This window comes from Artibeus jamaicensis, unplaced genomic scaffold (assembly GCF_021234435.1).
Source record: "Artibeus jamaicensis isolate MK-2021 breed Jamaican fruit bat unplaced genomic scaffold, CSHL_Jam_final contig_851, whole genome shotgun sequence".
NCBI classification, from domain to species: domain Eukaryota; kingdom Metazoa; phylum Chordata; class Mammalia; order Chiroptera; family Phyllostomidae; genus Artibeus; species Artibeus jamaicensis.
The window spans coordinates 5,696,656-5,714,321 of NW_026521986.1; the positions used below are offsets into that span (position 1 = coordinate 5,696,656).

Below are 17,666 nucleotides of genomic sequence, written 5' to 3' on the forward strand. Positions count from 1 at the left end.
TAAAGATCCAATGAGGCAGAGTATACAGTTTTAATATCTGATCAGTCACATACTTATTAAACAGTTGTAAGCACCCTAAGATTTCATTTACTGATTCTCTTCTATTCTTCAACCTAAAGTCTGGTTTGTGTATGTACATGTGTACATGTGTATGGTTGTAAGCAGGGGCAAAGGCATGGCAAATTGAGACCTGGTGCACTTGATGGCGGTGACAAGCCCGTGAGCCTCGGGTGTGGTGAGAAGTGTGTGTCCCGGCTTACAATTATCCCGGTCCAGCCGGGTGAGGAGATCAGGGGACATGGAGAGTTGGTCCATGTGTGCAGGGCTACTAACCCTTGGCTCAGAGCTGGGGACGGATGTCTGCTGAAGCTGAGGGGGTGGGGGCGTGGGGAAGTGTGGTGGTTGTGTGGGGCCCCTCCTGCCTGGGGAGGAAGGGAAGGTCCATTCTGAGTGTTCAGATCTTTCCCTCGACACCTGCCTGGTTAATCAGAGTCCAAGTTAGCACTTACCCATCCACTGTGTGCTGGAATCTGTTTACTTTAAGTGAATCCATAATAGTCTCTTAAGCTGAGTGCTTCTTACTTTATTCCATGAGGAAACTGCTCAGTGCCACACAGTAACTCAGTAATAGAGGCAGGATTTGAACCCAGGCCTCTCTGCCTCTAATTGCAGCTCGTTTATAGTTAATTCAGTGGCACTATATTGTCCACGATAAATACTCATGTTAAATGTAAAGACTGAACTGCCACGACTCTATGGGCCTTTTAAAATGTCTGCAGACGTTCTAGGGCTTGTCTTTAAACACCGGCTGATGTTGGTTTAGACTGCGGTCCTTCTGGGTGGGTTACGGACACTTCTCTTTGCTTATGGCACCTCGTGTGGCCCTGTGTGGCCCTGTAGGGACTTAATTCCTTTGTCAGTAAAAAGTAGTAAAAACTATTGTCTTTCATCAGCTAACCTGTGGCTTTAAAAAATAACTCATATGAACAAAGTGTTTCCAGAACAGCTTGGAGGAACATCTGAACTTTAGACCAAGTCGAAGAAGGTTTGTGAAATGGTGAAACACACACACACTTACCCGGGGACTTGGAAGCTTCGATATGTTCAAATTATTCCCGAGGCCTCTTGTTTTGTAACTGCTTGTGTCCTTTTTAAACAGCTGAACAGGAAGACACTCAGAAGAAAACCTTCACCTGCTGGATAAACTCACAGCTGGCAAAGGTGAGGAAAAAGAGAGCAAATTTAGCTATAAATTTATTTAAGTTACCTTTCCTGCTCCCTCAGCTTGGGTCCCCAAAATGGCACAGGTGACATATAAATGTTGAAAGAATGTACTTAATATACTACCTTGGTCTTGTTTTTGTGTGTTTGTTATTTTCTCCTAACACACCAAGAGGCAGAGTTACTTTTGTTAAGGATATGGAAGTCAGTGCTATAAAAATATTGAAAGCAACAACAAATCTGTTATCAAATGAAATTATAATAATTATGGTACATATAAAATGAATGTTATGTGTTCAAATGTACAGATAGATGCTCCTTGACTTATGGCAGCAGTTTTCAACTGGCATGCCACAAAATTGTTAAACATGCAATACCTGACTACCGTATTTTTCGGACTATAAGATGCACCCCTCCCAAATTTGGGAGGAAAAGGGAGGTGCGTCTCATAGTCTGAATGTAGCATACCTGGCTCGCTGTGAGCAGTGGGGTGGTGGAGTGGGGTCACAGGCTATTAAATATTTTACCGCATTTTTTGCTTCAAAAATTTTTTTCTATTTTCCTCCTTTAAAACCTAGGTGCATCTTATAGTCCAAAAAATATGTTATTTAGTCAGGGGCATTAACCTTTTTCTCCTTGGATTGTCACGTAAAACAAGGACAGCAGCCAACACAACAGTAAGCTGTCCAGTGTGAATGAATCAAAATTATACCTATTTTTTTGTCAGATGGACAAAACAGTATATATTTTTGGTGCAACGCAGCATTTTAGTAATTAGTTTATGTGTACCCTGAGAAGAAAAAAGTTGAAAATTGCTGACTTATGGATTTCCATCCTGACAAACCCATCATACGTTGAAATTGTCATGTCAAAGATGCGTGTTATATATCTAACCTACCAAACATCATAGCCCAGCTTAGCTCACTTTAACTGTGCTCAGAACACTTGCACTAGCCGACAGGTGGGCAAAGCATCTACCGGGGAACACACTGTGCAGGGTCAGGTGTGTGCCCCATAGCTGATGGTGGGTGGGACTGTGGTCGCTGCTGCTGCCCAGCATTAGGGGAGAGTATCATACTGCATATGGCTAGTCAGGAAAAGATCAAAAGTGTAAATCTGACACTTGGTTTCTACTGAATGCATATTGCTCTTGTAGCATTGCAAAGTCGAAAAATTGGAACTCAAATCAGCATATATTGGGGACTTCCTGTACTGAGTACTCATTATGTTTTAATGATTTCACAGTGTTCCCATGAGATAGACAGTGTTATTCCTGTTTACAGAATGAGGAAAGCAATGTACAGAGAACTAAGGTCACAGAACTTGTTGGTGATAATGCTGGGATACAAATCCAGGCAGTCTGGGCCCAGAGGCCTTGATCGTAATCACTGTGCTATTCTGTCTCTCAGCGATGCCAGGTGCCTGGAATAACCTAGATACAAAATGAATGAGCCTCTTCTCACGGGCTAGCCATCCCAAAGCAGTGCTCGGAATTCTAAAAAGGGCAAATTCATAAATAGGCTACTCCAGAGATGTAATCTGCTTCCCAAATGGGTCACTATTGGCTGATTCTAAATGTCTTGAATGCCGCTTCTATGCACAGGTCTTAAGCTCTCAGTGAAAGCTGCAAGAGTGTCATGTTACTGGAAGTTTGCCATGAGATAAATTAAGTTTGCTGCTTATCATGTTGGGATATGTAACTTCGTGTGTTCTCTATCATTCTGTTCATTAAGAAGAAAATCACTACCGAGTCTTAGCTTTTGCAAAGCTATACAGTGCACATTCATGAGCTTCTTACAGGTACTATGTTTTCAGAGCAGAGTTTGAGATTCTTTTTCTTGTGACCTTTCGCAGCACACTCCTCCCTCGGTTATATCAGACTTGTTCACAGACATTAAAAAGGGCCACGTCCTCCTGGACCTGCTGGAAGTACTTTCCGGCCAGGAATTGGTAAGCCCTTAAAATGGCATTAAGAAACTTTTGGTTAACTTTTAAAAAATGGATATTTCTAAGTAATATATTTTGCTTGAATTTCATAGCCTCGAGATAAAGGATCTAATACATTCCAGTGCAGACTCAATATAGAACATGCCCTGACATTCCTAAAAAGCCGATCGGTGAGTACAAATTTCACCTGGAAATTCATTGGAGAGATTAATACTGGGAAATATTTTCTCCTTTTAACCTGAAGTTTTTTCTTTTCTAGATCAAGCTAATAAATATTCATGTTACTGATATTATAGAAGGAAATCCATCCATTATTCTCGGCCTAATTTGGACAATTATATTACACTTTCATGTAAGTAGTTCGATGATATGAGAATTATTTCTGTTCTAATTTCCACAGTATGAAATAAGTGTAATACAGTCGGTGCGACTTGATGCCAGACCCACTCCTGAGCTTCTTCCAGAAATAGAACACGGGAAGTCTTGCTAAGTGGGACGTAGATATCACCTCTTTTGCCATTACGTTATTTTTCAATTGAAAACTGAAAGCTGAATTATCATAATAGCCTGAATTATCCATGATACTGTCTGAATAGAACCTGTTACGGCAAATTTTTGCTTATTATTGTGTGTCTACTTTGGCAGAAGAGAGAGTGGAAAGCTTCTGCAGTAAATTCTTGAAAACGAACCCACTAAACTTTTAAAATCTCCCTATTTTTGAGGGCCCTTGCCCAGACTAATAATCCTGCAACATCCAGTTTTTTCTGTATGTGTATTAGTTTCTTAATGGTTTATATTCAAAGACGCATTTTAATTGACCCAATCTCTGCAGGTACTCTAAATTAGGAGCTCAGCTTAGTTCAGTGCAGTATCGATTGGCAGATGTTGACCATCAGTAAAACGCTCTGTACGCACTTTAGGGGCTGGGTAGCTGCTTGCCCTCAGTGTGGAACGTCATGCCTGATTGAGGGCAACGAGTTACCCAGCTCCACTGAAAGAGAACCAGAGTGTAGCCCCAGAGGACAAACACTGTTATCCACGCATTTGGCTAGTTCTCATTTTACCACGAGTAAACTGTCGCTGTTACATGATACTTCTTACACCTTGTTTCGGCTGAAGGTTTTGCCCCAGTGCTGCTAACTTATGATCCTGTGTATGTTAACTGTCATTATGTCTTCCTCAGATTGCAGAACTTGCCCAGGCTCTTTCTTGCAATTACAATCAGTCTTCCCCGGATGATGTAAGTGTGGTCGAGTCATCTCCTACCTCAAGTCCTCCAGCTAAGAAATGGTCCAAAGCCCAAGAAAGGTGGCAGATGTCTGCAAAGAAGGCCCTTCTGCTGTGGGCTCAGGAGCAGTGTGCCACGTAAGTGGTTTGCTAAGACCAAAGGAGGTACACGGGGCAGCTCTACCCACCAACACAGCGTTACTGACCTCTAGGTCTGAAATTCAGGCCACTGCTCACTACCCCCTTCCTCTCATAGTACATCTGCCAACTGCGGAAGTCTGTGAGCTCAGCCATTCTTGGTTTCACAGGCTAGAAGGTGGTATCGTTTGGGTGACTTTACCTCACTCCCATCTGCGTGTGTACCTGGCCTCTTACTGTGTGCCGATAAAGTGGTCTTTCAGTATCCCTTCCTTTAGGCACAGTTCCCTATGATCCGGAAGGTGGATTCAGGGTCAAAAAGTTTTACCATACCAGGAGTTCTTTAAAAGTCAAGACTGCATCTTAATTGACTATGTATTCTTAGAACTTAGTATAATGTGAGTTCATGGTAAGTGCTGCATAAATATGCATTGAGTGGATGAATGAACACGTATGTGAATAAGTAACCCATTTGTAAGATTATCTCCTGGAGCTGTTTATGACTACATTCAAAGACTGCAGTCCGCTTGTTTAGTATCTCAGAGCTCAGTTAGGACGGACAAGAGTGTGTTTTTTAAAACAGTAGGGATGATGAAGGGGAAATTAGTGCTCATAATTTCTTTTGTACAAAGAAAAATGTTTTCTGCTCTTGGGAGACATTTACTTTTTCATTTTAACCAACTACTGGGAGGGAGTTTAAGAAAAACAAAGAATTAGGATGCAGGAGAACTCACCATGAGAAGAGCTGTGTGGTTCAAAAGGCATTTCTTGTCACATCAGAGCATCGTCTGGATGAATAGAGGCCTGAGGATGTTGCTGAGCCTTTAAAAAAAAGTCAGGTTTCTGAGTAACTCCTTCCTCATGAAAGACTGAGATGCTAATTTCTGCTTTACCTTTCTTTGTCATCCATCTTCTGCTGTGTGAGGGACTCAACCATATATCTCTTATAGGTTATAAATACTGAATCAACTTTTTCTTGACCTTCCTAGACAAATTTACTTCAGTTTTCTAAAATTTTTAAATCCAAAATATTGCATGTGGGAAAACCATTATTACATCATATTTAGATTTGTTCCATTTATGTATAGATAAGCTTTAAACCCTTTCAAATTTCACACACTTTACTGAAGTTTATCTTTTCCCCATCCTCTTCTTTATTTTAAAACTATAGAGTGTGCTAAACTTGTTAAGATGTAATAATCAGTTTTTTAAGTAATTCATCAGGAGTTTATCCTCCCTTTTTTGGCCATCGTTGGTGGTATCATTAGCTACCTTTCACTTCAATGTTCTGTGATTCTCTGGGACTCAAATGTATGACTGTGTTGTAAGATACCTGTTGTTGCTTATTATTTCTGAAGGATTTGAGACTTCTGAATGAGCCTAGAACCTCCCAACTGCCCTGCAGCAAAACCCTGCCCTCTCTAAGGCCTGGTAGCAACACGTTCCTTGAGGCATTGGTTTCTGCTCCGCAGTGCAGAGCTGACTTCATAGCCAGGTGCTTTACTGAGTCCAGTCCCTGCCGGTCAGCACTGAGCTGGTTCTGGCCCACTCAGCACTCTGAAGGTGGTCTGGCCCTGCCCTGAGAGCCCCAGCCCTTATCCCTTTAGCTTCCAATTTAGTTTCGTGGCTCAGTGCCCACTCTGAAGCCAGAATACCTGGGTTTGAGTTGTGGCTCCCTGCACTTCTAACTGGTGACCTGCGACACTTTGTGTTTGAGTTTCCTCAATCATAAAATGTGGACAATACTAAGTTACTTTGTAGGGTTATTAAGTGTATTATAATAATACTTTTTTAAAAAAGCATTTGGAACAATTTCTGAACATAGTAGCCGACACACATGCATTTTTAAAATAAGGCAAAACTCACTGGCTGTGAAATAGCTTATCATGGTTATAATTTAGACTTTGTTTCTCAAGGAAAGCCCAGGTCATCTGAAGCAGGCCATTTCTTCAGTACCTTTTGCAATTTGATTTATACCTTAAATTAGTCTATTGAATTTCCTCATGTTTTTTAATAGGATATTAAAGGAAACCGTGGTTGTGCTAGAATATTTCCCATACTTTGTAGGCAACTGTACTTTTTCATAACATCTTCTTCCCTTGTCAAATACAGAATAATGATTCCCTTGTTAGATACAGATTCATGATTAATCGAGAGGCTCGAAATATATACATTAAGCATTAACAGGTGCCAGCTACTGTTTCTGGAGTGAGCCTCTGGTGATGGACAAGAAAGACAAGGCCTTTGCTCGCAAGGGTCTTGCGCCCTCGTGGGGAAAGCAGATGCATAAGTGTGACAATTGGCCATTAGCCTCGGAAGGACTTACGATGATTGAGAGTGTCAAACATAGGATGAGGGTCACCTTTCTGTTAGGTGGGTGTGGAGCACCTTTCTGAGGCAGAGCTTGCAGCTGAAGCTTTGAGCTGAAGCCTACAGGTATCTGAATGTCTGGGAGAAAGAGCATGACTGCAGGGATGTAAAGTACAGCGTAGGAAATATAAGTCAATAAGATGGTCATAACTATTGGTACCAGGTAGGTCCCGGGCATATCAGGGGAACACTTTGTAAAGTATATGATTATCTAACCACTATGCTGTACAACTGAAACTAATACAAAATAATATTGAATGTAAAATATAATTTAAAAAATTTAAAAATAAACATCAGATGCCCCCCCCCCCAAAAAAAAACCCTTTCCAAACCCTGCATGATTATTGAAAAACAGGAACGAAGCCAGTGTGGCTGTCACAGAGCAAGGGAGGGGGGATCCAAAGGGGGAGAGGGAGGCGGGGACAAAGTCGTGTGTGCCTTTGTGGGCCAGAGGTGTCATTTTAAATACAATGACAAGTTACAATTTTTCCAAAAATTTGTTATTGTGGTAAAATATACATAAGATTTACCATTTTAAGTGTATCGTTTAGTAGCAATAAGTACATTCACATTGTTTTGCAGCCTCAACTATTCTTTGTGTCCAGACTTTTTTCCTTTTGCTAAACTGAAACTGTGTATCTAGTAAATAACTTTCTCGTTCCTCCTTCCCCTCAACCTCTGGCAACCTGCAGTCTCCTTTTTTAATATTTGAATTTTACCTTAAATGAGGAGAATCGTAAAGCATCTGTTCTTTCGTCATTGGCTTCTGTTACTCAGCATGATATCTTCAAAGTTTGTTCATGTTGCAGCATGTGTCAGAATTTCCTTCCTTTTTAGGGCTGAACAATATTCCACTGTATGTCTACACCTTATTTTGTTTAGCCATTCATCTGTAATGACCAGTTTTAAGCAAGCAGGTGACATTGTTTTGCCCATAATATATGATTGAATCTGTCCCCATGAGAAAGAAAATTGTTTACCCTAGTGAAGGGAACTTATCTCTATGTAGAGGTTTAAAGTCAGTCTTGAGCCAACAGACTGCTGAGTGAGGAACATTAAACTTGAGTATCATTGTCACTCGGAGGGCTTTGAAAGACACATTCCAGGCCCGCCTCCAGAGTCTAATTCAGTGGGTCTCGGTGGGGGCAGAGATTTGCGTTTCTGGCACTTGTAGCCTTCACGATGCTGATGGCAGTGGTCCAGGAGCCACGCTTTGAGAACCAATGTTCTGTAGTATCAGGGGCCTCATCAGACTTGGCACTTTACTTTAACTTGACCACAATATTAAAATGAAATATTTTCTCAGAATGATTTATGATTTATTTGATTTACCTAAGTTTGTTTTAATTACCGTCGAAGGGAGTTGGGGGTGCTTCAGTATATTGTTTTAAATAGTATATATCGTGTTTTTATCCTTTTGTGATAGGTCGGAGGCTGTCAGTGTGACAGATTTTAAGTCAAGCTGGAGAAATGGGATGGCTTTCTTGGCTGTCATTCATGCCTTGCGACCAGACCTAATTGACATGAAGAATGTGAAGCATCGGTCCAACCAAGACAATCTGAGAGAGGCCTTCAAAATTGCAGAACAGGAATTAAAAATCCCCAAATTGCTGGAACCAGAAGGTAACAAAGCTTCTTTCTTTTTCAAACAATGTTTAGTATAAAATTGATATGACAATACTAGTATCCATATATAAGGAAACATAACAGCATTATCTTTTAGTCCTGGAGGGTTTAACTTAAACACTATTAAATTTCATGAAATTAAGAATTTCTGATATCGGGGACTTCTGGCCAAGATGGGGGCATAAGTAGATACACTTTGCTTCCTCACACAACCAAAAGAAGGACAACAAATTTAAAAACGAAGAGTGACCAGAACTGCCAGGAAATTGAACTGTGTGGCAACCAAGGAGTTAAAGAAACCTTTACTCAGACTGGTAGGAGAGACAGAGATGGGCAGTGGGGTGCAGAGAGGACATGTGGCAAGGTGGTGGCTGGCGGACTGGGAGGTCCCACATTTGCACAGATAAACTGGGAGGAACAATGGAGGAGTGAAACATACCACGCAACCCAGGATTCCAGAGCAGGAAAAGAAAGCCTCAAAACCTGTGCCTGTGAAAAACCTGTGGGGGTTATGGCAGTGGGAGAAACTCCCAGCCTCACGGGAGAGTTCACTGGAGAGACCCACAGGGTCCAAGAACATACACAAACCCACATACCCAGGAATCAGCACCAGAAGGACCCAATTTGCTTGTGGGTAATGGGGGAAGTGACCAAAAGCTGGCCAAGAGCTAGCTGGGCAACTGGCACTGTTTCCTCACTGACCCCTCCCTCACGTATAGCGCCACAGTGCACAGACATGGGTTGCCCACCCTGGTGAATAGCTAAGGCTCCACCTCTTACAACGTAACAGATGCACCAAGACAAAGAATTATGACCCAAATGAAAGAACAGATCAAAGCTCCTGAAAAACAGCTAAGCGACAAAGAGAAGCTAACCTATCAGATACAGAGTTCAAAACACTGGTGCCCTGGCTGGTGTAGCTCAGTGGATTGAGCACAGGCCTGCGAACCAAAGGAGTTCCCATCAGACTATCAGCTGATTTCTCCAAAGAAACCTTGCAGGCAAGAAGGGGCTAAAAAGAAGTATTCCAAGTCATGAAGGCAAGAACCTACATCTAAGATTACTTCATCCAGCAAAGCTATCATTTAGCATGGGAGGGCAGATAAGGTGCTCCCAGATAAGGTCAAGTTAAAGGAGTTCATCATCATTAAGCCCTTATTATATGAAATGTTAAAGGGACTTATCTAAGAAAAAGAAGATCAAAACAATGAAGAGTAAAATGACAGCAAACTCACAACTGTCAACAACTGAACCTTAAAACAAATGAAAACAAAAACAGACTAAGCAAACAGCTAGAACAGGAACAGAATCACAGAAAGGGAAATCACATGGAGAGTTATAGGTGGGGAGGGGATGGAAAGGGGATGGGGGAAAACGTGCAGGGAATAAGAAGCATAATTGGTAGGTACAAAATAGACAGGGTGAGGTTAAGAATAGTATGGGAAATAGAGAAGCCAAAGAATTTATATCTACAACTCATGGACATGAAGTAAGACTTTCTACTAGTTAACCTGAGGTCCTCTGGCTTCCTCTCTTTCCATGCTGTACTGTTCAGGCGGAAGTCTGTGCACAGCCCACACTGAGGAGAGTTATGTTCACCTTCCTTAAGGGCAGGCTGTCTGCTTTAGTTATTTGAAATTCTTCTGCACAGGAGAGTTGTCTATTCTCCATTTTTGTATCCAACCATTTATTTATATCAATATGGATACATGGCTATTTTATACTTTGGCTGTGTACAATACCACTTTATTGTTCAAATAAAAAAAATTTAAGATCAGAGCTTTGGCCATTTGGGAACTCTTTCAATGGACTCCTATGCTCCTTTGACACACCTCCTTCATTGTGACATTTTCTTGTTTGTTTTGGGCTACGTTCTCACTTCTTGGCATGACAGGTTTCTCCAGGGTCATCTTGTATATTTCCTACCCCAGTCCTGGGATAGCCATTTCTCCAATGAGCCCTGGTTCCTTCTAATTAGGGAATTGTATTAGAAACCAAGATCTGGGTGTTAGAGGGGCTCATTGCTATAGGTACTTAGCATTTTTAGACTCCATTTGTTTTTATGAGTTGAATTAGGTGATTGTAAGTTCACAGTGATTCTATATTTCTATATATCAGATTTGTCATTACTCTCGTCCCATGTTGCTTATTATTAATTCTTGTTATGTTAACTTTTTCTCCTATCTCTTGACTTTTTCTCTACTTCTTTTTTTCCCTTTTTTTTTTTTTGGTCTTTTCTTTTTCCTTTTGACTTTTCATTATCTACTTTTTTCTTAATTTTCTCCATGCTTTGTTCTATTCCCTATTTCTTACTACTGTTTTTAAAATGGTTCTCGCATATTAAATTTTTTTATTGAATTTATTTGGGTGGCTCATTAATAAAATTATATACGTTTCAAGTGTACAATTTTCTACAATACACTGTCCATTGTATAGTGTGTTCACCACCCAAAATCAGGTGTCTTGATTCTCCAAATCTTCATTATTAGTATAAAATGCTTTCTCTATTTTAGTATGTGAAAATAACTGGGCAACTAATGAAATAGTTAATATAATAAAAACAAATTGCCATCCTACGAATGACTGACTATAATTCATTTTAAATAGTTTAAGTAATAGATCAGAAATGTGAAATGGATCATGATTATTTATGCAAACCGAATACCAACATTTGAATAAAGGAATTATCTTTTGACACAACTTTGTTAAAAGCATTTCATCATTATGCGTAGCTTTGTGTAAAATGAGGTTTTTAAACGAATGTCTAGCTAAGCCAGTATTATTATTTTATGTATCTCTTGATATTTACATTTTTAAAAATATTAATAGAGTAATTTTTAGGGTTCTTAGGGATCCCTCCTCTACTGAAACCCCCCAACTTTTTATTAATACCTTTATATGCTTACTGCCTTGAATTTTATTATTTGGATATAAATTAGCTTCACTTTCTCCTTCATCCAACTTATAGTACTCATTGGGTCCATGCATAGTATTCTTGTTTGTTTTTCTCCTAAATGTAATCTTCCTGAGGGGAAGATGTTTTAAGGCACCTAGCATCTACGCAAGTATCTAGCACCTGCTCGATGAATGATAAAAGGGATGAAACCTAAGGCCCCTGACAACAAGGGCTAAGCTGTACAGTAATCCCTTCTTGAGACTTGCATTTCTTGGCGCTCTGTGAATATTTGTTGAATTGAGCTTAAGTGAATTAATACAGAAGATTTTCTTTTCAGTAATCTTCACTGGTTGTTTTGGGAGCATCCCAAAATTATGTGTTATTTTTTTCTGTAACATATTGCAATCCCTGCTTTGTGATATAGTGATCTACTTAGTTTATTATATACCTGGAGAAGTTCTGCACTTAAAGAATTTTTGATACTTTTAGAAACTTTATTAGGCATTTTCCAAATTTATGTCACCATGGACTCCTAATACAACACGAAACTTGGCCTATAGTAGGCTGTCTGTGAATATATGTGTTCTGAGAATGAACAAATACAACCTTGTGGCCATCTTGACCAAGACTTTCATACAATATATACTTTTGGAAAAGCTTTACTGACTACATGCTGAGACCAGTGTGTCAGGAAAGGATTCCAGTTGCTTCATGTTTGTGCGCTCCTGGGAGAGACTCTGCACTGTGGCTCTGAGAAGAGGAGGGCTTTAGCTCCTCCTTCCCACCGTCCCTGGCTACCTATGTTTCCATACATACAACATACGCAGCGTATGTTGAGACTGTGTGTGTCCTATTGCCAGGATTCAGCTGGGCTCTGTTTGACTCTAGGTCTAAGTTCCTAGCCACTGCTGTCTTGGAGCAGGGGAGAGTGACCAGCGATTGCACGGCTGGTTGACTCCTTTGGTTCATTTCAAGGCTGCCTTATACATAGGTTGTTCTTGAGTATTAATTACAGTAAGTCACATTTATAGTAAAGTGATAATGTGTCATATCTTGCAGATGTGGATGTTGTCAATCCTGATGAAAAGTCAATCATGACCTATGTGGCACAGTTCCTACAGTATTCAAAGGATCCGCCTGGGACTGGAGATGAAGCTCAGGTGTGTCTCAATAAGTCCAAATCAAGCTCATTTTTGTTGTACCCTATCAGTGGTTTAATTTTGAAACTGAGGTAAAACATGCATACAGAACTTACATGCACAGTGTTGTGAACTTTGACAAATGCATATGCCTACCTAAGCTATAATCCAGTTATGATGTAACATATTTCTTTTTTTTTTGATTTTTAAAATATTTTTTCTTTATTTTTTTAATTTTTATTTTATTGATTATGCCATTACAGTTCTATTCCCTCCTTCATTCTCCTCCACCCTGTACACCCCTCCCCCACCATTCCCCCCTTTAGTTTATGACCATGTGTCTCAAGTTCTTTAGATTTTATATTTCCTATACTATTCTTGCCCCCCTATCTATTTTCTACCTACCATCTATGCTACTTATTCTCTGTACCTTCTCCCCCCTTCTCCTCCTCCCACTCCCCTGTTGCTAACCCTCTATGAGATCTCCATTTCTGTGTTTCCGCTCCTGTTCTAGCTGTCCTCTTAGTTTGCTTTTGTTTTAGGTGTGGTTCTTAATAAGTATGAGTTTGCTGTCCTTTCACTGTTCATTTTTTTTATCTTCTTTTTCTTAGGTAAGTCCCTTTAACATTTCATATAATAAGGGCTTGGTGATGATGAACTCCTTGAATTTGATCTTATCTGAGAAGCATTTTATCTGCCCTTCCATTCTAAATGAAAGTTTTGCTGGATAGAGTAATCTTGGATGTAGGTCTTTGGATTTCATGACTTGGAATACCTCTTTCCAGCCCCTTCTTGCCTGTAAGATCTCTTTTGAAAAATCCGCTGACAGTCTGATGGGAACTCCTTTGTAGGTGACTGTCCCCTTATCTCTTGCTGCTTCGAGGATTCTCTCATCCATTTTAATCTTGGCTAATGTAATTATAATGTGCCTTGCTGTGTTTCTTCTTGGATCCAACTTCTTTGGGACTCTCTGAGCTTCTTGGATTTCCTGGAAGTCTATTTCCTTTGCCAGATTGGGGAAATTCTCCTTTATTATTTGTTCAAATAAGTTTTCCACTGGTGGCTGTTCCTTTCCCCCTTCCGCTACCCCTATAATTCGGATGTTGGAGTGCTTAAAGATGTCCTGGAGGTTCCTAAGTCTCTCCTCATTTTTTTTGAATTCTTGTTTTTTCATATTTTCCTGTTTGGCCATTTTTTTCTTCCTTCTGGTCCACTCCTTTGATTTGAGTCCCAGTTTCCTTTCCATCACTATTGGTTTCCTATGCAATTCCCTTCATTTCAATTAGTTTAGCCTTCATATGTTCCTCTAATTTGTGACTAAAATCAACCAGTTCTGTGAGCATCCTGATCACCAGTGTTTTGAACTGTGCATCTGAAAGTTCTGCTATTTCTTTGTTGCTTAGAGTTATGGGCTGTGGGGCTTTGAGATCTTCTTGAGCCATTTTTGGTCTGTTCATGCCCGTTAAGTATGAGGAGCTGAGCCTTAGGTGTTCACCAGGGCGGGGCCGCCCAGGTCGCTGGGTTGTGACGCTTTATGTGGGGGCGGGGTCAGAGAGAGGCAATGGGGGCCCCCTCTGTTGCCTTTTGCCCCTGGGGCCTGCTCGGTCCCCTCTCACCACCCACTCCCTCACTGGTTTATCTGTGCACAAATGCGAGACCCCAGTCAACCCGCCGCCCTGTGCCCTCACTGGGTCCGCTGGTCGCTCCCTGGGTCGCTCACTGTGTCGCTCACTGGGTTCGCCTGTTGCAACCCCACGCCTGGGATTCGAGTTCCTGAGTCTGTCTGACCAAGTTTTCTCTTGCATCCCCGCTCCGCCAGCTGCTGGCTTCACCCCTCTTACCGGTCAGGCTGAAGAATTTGTTGTTACCGGACTTCAGTTCAGTAAAAAAGTTCAGTTTTTTGTGTTCTGGCTGTGTTTTCTGTTGCTAATATTTTGTTTTCTCTAAACTCGGTTGTGTGAGAAAGCACAGCGTCTCCACCTATGCCTCCATCTTGGCGGAAGTCTCTGATGTAACACATTTCTTTTGCAATTGTCCCATTGTGCCTCTTCTGTCTGCCCTGACCCCTCGCCCCCAGGCAACCAGTATTACATCTTCTTTCCAGGAGTTTTACCTGGTTTGTTTTTTTTTTTAAATTTTTTATATATCTATTTTTTAAAAGATTTTATGTAGTTATTTATCTTTAGAGAGAGGGGAAGGGTGGGAGAAAGACAGAGAGAGAAACATCGATGTGTGAGAGAAACATTGATCTGTTGCCTCTCACCAATAACACAATTAGGAACCAGGCCTGCAACCCAGACATGTGTCCTGAGCAGTAATCAAACCAGCAACCTTTCTGTTTACAGGACAAGGCTCAAGCAACTGAGGCACGCTGGTCAGGGCTTTTGAAAATTTTTATGAGTTTATTTGAGCCGACATGTGTTATAGAAGAAGATCTCGAATGCTCCTGCTTGTTCTTTTTTGTTTTTAAGTTAAAAGTGGTAATTTATTAAACTTTGCTGAATTACCTAAAACAGCTTTAGATGGGCATTACCTAGGACAAACTAAGTTAGCAGGTTTTTATTTAATTTTTTATTTATTTTCTTTGTTCTTTTATTTATTTATTTATTTATAAGGTTTTATTTATTTATTTTTAGAGGGGAAGGGAAGGAGAGAGGGAGAGAAATATCAGTGTATGGTTGCCTCTCATGCATCCCCTGCTGAGAACTGGCCTGCAACTCAGGCATGTGCCCTGACTGGGAATCAAACCTCGATCCTTTGCTTCTCAGGCCCATGCTCAACCCACTGAGCTATACTAGCCAGGGCAGTTATCAGGTTTTTAAAGAATCTACTATTATCAATTTTTTTGTCTTTTGTAATTTTAACAGCTTTATTGAAGTACAGTTTACGTACCATAGAATTAAACCATGTAAAATTTACAATTTAGTGATTTTTAGTGTGTTTACAATGTTGTGCAACGATCACCACAATCTAACTTTACTCCATTTTTATTTTACCTTTTTTTAACTTTCATATAAATGGAATCATTTAATTCGTGTAAAGGGAAGCAGTGCATTCTACTCTTAATCCTTGTTTGTTGAGACAACTCTGGAATTACCATCGGATTCCAACTTGATTTTTCAGTTGTTTCCTTTGACTTTTACACAAAATGTTGTGGGTAGACAGTTCATAAAAATCCCTGAGCTGAAAGTATACACTTATTCTGCATCTATGAAGATAAATGAGTGCTGTGAGTTTAGTAAATGTTTTTGAATATTATTTTATGATTTAACTACCTTCTCAGGCATGTTTACAAGTAGTCATACTGCTTACTTTTATTTTACAAATTTAGGCCTTTGTTTTTTCAGCTGTTGTGTTGAGACACCAAGGCGGCTTGTTGCTGACTCTGGAAGTGAGACTCGAGCTTATTATTCAGTTCACTTCTGACCTGCTGAGAAGCCACCCATTTCTGATCAGTTTTCATATTAAAAAATAAAATGAAAAATGCAGCCATCCATGTAATCAGATGTGAAAAATACATAGGAAACCCTCCGAATAGGAAAAAAAGCAGAGCAAATGGAAGTTCAAAGAAAATGGCAATAAGAGGGAACTTCTTTTGTCTTATCTTTCTTATAGTAAAATTTACTTCTAAAGTAGACAAGTTGATCACGTAAGCAAGAATCTAAGGAAAAATAGTTGTTTCTCACTTCCATAGGATAGTATCACCAAAGCTGTTAGTAGTATTGTTTTTAGCATCTTTAAAACATCCAAGGCATTTTTGATGTCATTGTGTTTGTTGGATGTGGGCATCTCTTGAATTAACCCATATTTAGATCTGTTCGGTGGAGCCACAAAAAATACTTTCTCCCACCTTCTGAATTCCTTGGCTGGGCTGATATTCAAATCACATGAGACAGATCAACAGGAGAAAATGGTCAAAATTGATTACTGATACACATGTGGGGGTGTAAGACTGTCAGTAAGACTATGAGACTCAAAGCCACATTGGATAGTTGAGGTTTACTTCCCATTCTGGACAAAGGAGAGGGAGGCAGAGGTCTGGAGTTTTAAAAGGGAAGGCCGGCCAGGCCGTTCATGGGTAGATGGGAAGGAGCAAATGTGTGGTAAACAGTGTCTTGCAGGGCCGCCCAGAACAGTGGGATACAGAGAGGAGTCTAACAAACTGGCTTTGCCATATTTTTCTGTCTGCCACATTTATTTTATATTAGATGCTAAGGTGATGTTTCCTTCCTATAAACATGGTTTTTCTCTCTGAATTCCTTAGGCAAAGGTTCTGAGTCTTGTTTCTTAATAACCAGCTTAACATTTGGGTTGGCAAAACTTTGGTTCCCCTCAATTGGACAGCAAGTATAGTATTGTGAAATGCCTACTATAAACAAGTAACATAGAATAATGTTCCCTAAAACTGAAGAATAATGGAAATGGATAATTGGTCTCTCCCGCTCCAGTGGGGGCTTGCTTGGGTTTTTTTTTCTTAGCATATTATCTTCAGATGCTATTTTCAATTTATTTTAACATTTAAGGTGTTATATTAACAAGCAGAATTCCTCTTCGGCACATGAGTCACTGGTGTGTAGTGGTTGCATTATTTAACTTATATTTGAAGTTGTTAATTTTGTTGTTAAAATCACCAAGTCTATTTAGGATAGTGGTTTAAACATGTGTGTGTGTATGAATTTCAGGGAAAAATGAAAGATGCTATGGTCTGGTTAGCACTCCAACAGAAAAGTCTACAGAAGATGTTAAAGGATTCAGAAAATGAGACCTACTGTAAAAAGTATGAAGTAAGTGTGACTCTTGTTTTTTTTTAATATGTTATTTAATTCTCTTTAGGAGGTATGGCTATTATTAATGTCAGGTATGACTTTAAATAGCACTTTATTTGTAGTTTACTCTTTCAGAAGAGTAGGATTTTTTTTAGTTTGTTTTTAGAAAAACTCTTTTCAGAGCAAATTATTTAAACACTAAGTTGACAAGTTTTAAGGCTGAATTCTAAGACTTCCAAATTTCAGTGTGCATATGAATCACCTGGAGGATCTTGTTAAAATTCAGATTCAAATTCAGTAGCTCTGGAGTGGGGCCTGAGATTCTGCATTTCCGAG

General features: G+C 40.0%; 1 protein-coding gene across 6 annotated transcripts in view; it reads left to right on the plus strand.

Moving 5' to 3' along the window:
* The window catches only part of SYNE2 (spectrin repeat containing nuclear envelope protein 2), a 287,326-nt gene that overhangs the window by 59,551 nt on the left and 210,109 nt on the right, over positions 1-17,666 (plus strand). For all 6 annotated transcript variants that reach the window (XM_053673375.1, XM_053673368.1, XM_053673369.1 and 3 more), the window contains exons 3-10: positions 1,160-1,221; positions 3,076-3,171; positions 3,261-3,338; positions 3,428-3,520; positions 4,352-4,533; positions 8,330-8,526; positions 12,485-12,585; positions 17,247-17,348. In XM_053673375.1, the coding sequence (XP_053529350.1) occupies positions 1,160-1,221; positions 3,076-3,171; positions 3,261-3,338; positions 3,428-3,520; positions 4,352-4,533; positions 8,330-8,526; positions 12,485-12,585; positions 17,247-17,348 (911 nt within the window). The remainder of the gene's footprint in view (positions 1-1,159; positions 1,222-3,075; positions 3,172-3,260; positions 3,339-3,427; positions 3,521-4,351; positions 4,534-8,329; positions 8,527-12,484; positions 12,586-17,246; positions 17,349-17,666) is intronic.